A 4,618-nucleotide genomic window follows, 5' to 3' on the forward strand; every position below is an offset into this window, starting at 1 on the left:
ATCGACGTAAAACCAGTGATAGTTGAACCGTTCTCACCCCCGAATACCGGTACAACCGGTTTGACCGGCCGGTTCAAACTGATTTTTAAAACATTGTTTATTAACGTTTTGTATAAAGAATTATGTATTTTTGTTCCATATTACACATAATTAAAAAAATTATCTCGATAACTTTGTAATTTGTACTTAACATATCTTGAAAAATCACAAATATATTGAACACGCTTTATTTTTTTTGTTTCGTTAATAGATTATCTTAAAACCAAACTCCAAACTCTTCAAACAAAAATAGAAATTACGTATAATGCATTTTTTGGGAACAATAAATAGTATTAAATATGCTTAGTTTTTACTGTAAATAATCTTAAACGCATTATATATTTCTTGAAATTAGTAATTTTTATTATTTTTTAATATAAAATGTTTACAACAAAGTTTATTTATTTACAAGTTTACCGTGCTTGAATTACCATTGGTGCGATATTAATAATATTTTTTTTATAGTTTACATCTTTTAAACTATAACAAGTGCCGAATTGCTTACTAGAAATTAAATAGCTAGTCATTTTTAATTTTAATTTATTGAAATTAATCAAGATAATAATTTTAATAGATATAAAATAAAATTATATTTTAAACTAAGATTTACTACAAAGGATATAATATTGGATTAATAAAAATAAAGATTAAAAAAAAAACAATTCTAAATCGTGATTCAGAACTTACCAAGCACGAACAGTCAACCACGTCTGGCATTCAACTTGTATCTACTCTACAGCGAATCCCTTTCCCCTTCTGTACAACATTTCTAGCACACAACCCATGATGAACAATCGTCAAAACCATTGTTAGGGTTTCGCTCGCATTTCCCCCATAATCCTTTTGTCATTAGAAGCATTTGGCGAAGCTTCGCCGTCGTACGTTGTATTTGGAGAGGCAAAAGTCTCCACAGATCCGAAGCTGTGAACAATGGCGGGTCCTGTGGGTCGTAGAGGAACGAACGCGTCGCAATCGATTCGTGGATCTAGAATCGCCGTTGCGATTGTTATCGGAGTTCTACTGGGATGCATCTTTGCAGTATTATACCCTCATGGTCTCTTCTCCGATATATCTAATCCCACTTCTCATTTTCGGAGTCGCCGTCTTTCCAAATCGAATCCAAAGGTTCAATTTCCTGAACTCATAGTCACTCCTGTTCTATTGTTAAACGAAATTACTCCATCTTCAGTATTTATTTTGCTTGCTTGAATGGGTTGCTTAGGAATACAATTTCTTGACTTGAAGAATTGGTTGACTTTTTTTTTTGTGCAAAACCAGTCTTTGACTTTTTATCGGATCAAGCGTTTCTCTTGAATTCCGTGAATGGATTGAATCTATTTAATCAAGAGCTTCGTGTACTCCCTTCCTGTATATAAAATAGATACACATTGACTTGAAATGCAACATGTTCCTATTCAGTGTAAAACTAATCTGGATCTTAGAAATGTCTAACTACAAATACTACAAATGGAAATTCGTTTTCATAAATAACATTATTCATTTGTGTTTAAGACGAAAGGTCTTCTGTCTGACATCAAGAATCAAAATTTAGCTTTCTTGTTAGGGTGTAATTGTATATGTTTTCCATTACCATATAGGGCAACTAGGGTTGGTGAATTGGGGAAGAGAACATGTAATGAAGCCTTCAATGGTTGTTTTTGGCCTTATTTTAGTTAAACATGAAATTAAGCATCCTAAATAAGTTCCTTTATATTTTAAAGCGATTACAGATCATTATCATTACTAGTGTAAACAAAATCCACATTTTTAGACTTACTTAATGTAATGAAGCCTTCAATGGTTGTTTTTGGCCTTTTTTAGTTAAACATGAAATTAAGCATCCTAAATAAGTTCCTTTACATTTTAAAGTGATTACACATCATTAACATTACTAGTGTAAACAAACTCCATATTTTTAGACTTACTTTTAATATGTTACAGATTAGTTGCATGATAATTGTTTTGCTTGTTAGTCAGTTTTGTTCTTTAATATGAAATCTGTATACTTTGTATGAGTATAAAACCACAAGAAGAAATTGACATTGTTTTCAAATTATCCCCTGTTCAACAATAAAACTAAAAACTTGCTTCTTACTTAATGTTACTTGTTAATTTGAACAACAAAGAAATCTGACATTGTTTTTCAATTTTCATTCATCCCCTATTCAATTATTACAAAAAAAGCATAAGCTGTTTATACTTTATAATCCAATTACATAACCTAATATACAAACCCTCTTCCTCTTCCTTTTTCAGATCGAATCAACTTCATGTGAATCAACAGAAGAAATCAACAAACTAAAATCAGAAATAACAGATCTATCCAACAAAAACGATGAATTAAAGAAACAAGTCAGGGACTTAACCGTGAAATTACAAGCATCTGAACAAAAAAACGGTCAATCCGATTCCGATCAACAAATTGCAACCGTATCCAACCCACAAAAACCCGGTCCATTTGGAACAGTAAAAGGCACAACAATAAACCCTACAATCCTCCCGGACGCCACCATAAACCCTAGACTCGCCAAAATCCTTGAAAAACTCACAACCGAAAAAGAAGTCATAGTCGCATTAGCCAATTCCAACGTCAAATCCATGTTAGAAGTCTCCGTTTCCAGCATCAAGAAAGCCGGAATCCCCAATTACCTCGTTGTCGCTCTCGACGACGGAATCGTCGACTTTTGCAAAGAAAACGACGTCGCGTTCTACAAACGTGACCCAGACGAAGGAATCGATTCCGTTGCTAAATCCGGTGGGAATCACGCCGTTTCCGGTCTAAAATTCAGAATCTTACGGGAATTCCTACAACTCGGGTACAGCGTTCTTTTATCTGACGTGGACATCGTTTACATACAAAACCCTTTCAATTTCATCTACCGGGATGCTGACGTGGAGTCCATGTCAGATGGGCATGATAACTTTACAGCTTATGGGTATAACGATGTGTTTGATGAGCCTTCAATGGGGTGGGCTAGATACGCGCATACAATGAGAATTTGGGTTTATAATTCGGGGTTTTTTTATTTGAGGCCAACGATCCCAGCCATTGAATTGTTGGATCGTGTGGCTGAGAGGCTCTCTAAACCACCACCTGCGTGGGATCAAGCAGTTTTTAATGAGGAATTGTTTTTTCCTTCGCATCCAGGGTATATTGGTCTTTATGCTTCGAAGAGGACTATGGATAGGTATATGTTTATGAATAGTAAGGTGATGTTTAAGGAAGTGAGGAAAGATGAGAATTTGAAGAAGTTGAAACCGGTTATTGTTCATGTGAATTATCATCCGGATAAATTACCGAGGATGAAAGCGGTTTTTGAGTTTTATTTTAATGGGAAACAAGATGCACTTGAGCCCTTTCCTGATGGGTCTGATTGGTAAATGGGAAAAGAGGATGGTTTGACTTTACCATATTAGGTAAATTTTATAATGATTTTGAAAGAATATGTATGTGTATTATGATGAACTATGATGAATCTTTTCAATACTTAATACTTGTTAACCTTAGTAAGTAATGATGTTTCTTTTTCTTGTTTGGAGTAATGATCGTTTTTGTTTTTTATCCGTTTTTCTTGAGGTTGTGTTTGTTACGTGGGGCTGTATGAGACTGGATAAGTGTTGTAGGGTTATTAATGGTATTTACATCCTTTGCATATATATGGTTTTTTCACCTTTTTGAATGGACAAAAGATTGCAATTTTTTGTTCCATTGATATTTGCCTCATTTACAGACCAATTTACAGACCAATGCATGACATAGGTACAAATGGGCTATGGTGTTGTTGGGAGTTGAATTCAATTCCATTCATTTGTATAATTGTTGGAATTTCAGTTGGGGAGTGTTTTGGATTCATTCCATGATTGTGCTATGTTGAGAATATAATTAATACTATTTTAGATTTTTTTTTTATATAATACAATATCCTTCAACAAATTTAAATAAAACAAAAACTAGACTAGTATGAAATTTGAAGATAAGCTAGCCTAACATTACTTGACCTTGGATATAAACCAAGAATTTAGAAAAAATTTATGTAAATACAAACAAGTAAACCAAGAATTTGTATTTCTTTTATTCTAAATATTTAATAAACAGCTGGGAACTCTTTAAAGTTATGTTTGACATGCTATATCTTTTTTATAAGCTAATTTATTTTTTGGATTTTTTTAGATTGTTGTGTTTGGCAAATCAAAAAGTTGCTTAAAAAAAGTTGCTTAAAAACTATTTTTTTTTAATCTATTCAAACTACTTTTTCAATGAGCTATCGAGAGAGTTTTTTAATAACTTTTATTAATTATAAAATAACTCAATCTTCTATATTCTTTTTTATGTAATTTTATATATTTCAATTGCCTTATTAGTTAGTGTTACCAAACGTTATTTTTTTTTATCAGTTAGCATCTAATTTTTTAACTAGTCTTCAAAATTATATGAAACAAGTTTGGATCGTAAATACACAATAAAATCCTTTTTTTAAGAAGACAACCGGAAACAACAAGAATATTTTTATATCAAGAGGTGTTTGGGATAGCTTTTAGAATGACTTTTGACTTTTAACTTTTTCAAAAAGTCAAAAAG

General features: G+C 32.3%; 1 protein-coding gene across 1 annotated transcript; it reads left to right on the forward strand.

Moving 5' to 3' along the window:
- The first annotated feature begins 723 nt into the window (after positions 1–723).
- RRA3 (Nucleotide-diphospho-sugar transferase family protein) lies at positions 724–3,601 on the forward strand. Its single transcript, XM_079051593.1, has 2 exons — positions 724–1,164; positions 2,296–3,601. The coding sequence occupies exons 1-2, from the start codon at positions 970–972 to the stop codon at positions 3,418–3,420; spliced, it is 1,320 nt and encodes a 439-aa protein (XP_078907719.1). The 5' UTR covers positions 724–969; the 3' UTR covers positions 3,421–3,601.
- Positions 3,602–4,618: the final 1,017 nt, after the last annotated feature.

This window comes from Lactuca virosa, chromosome 5, assembly GCF_052849685.1.
Source record: "Lactuca virosa cultivar CGN04683 chromosome 5, Lactuca_virosa_CGN04683_v6, whole genome shotgun sequence".
NCBI lineage: Eukaryota > Viridiplantae > Streptophyta > Magnoliopsida > Asterales > Asteraceae > Lactuca > Lactuca virosa.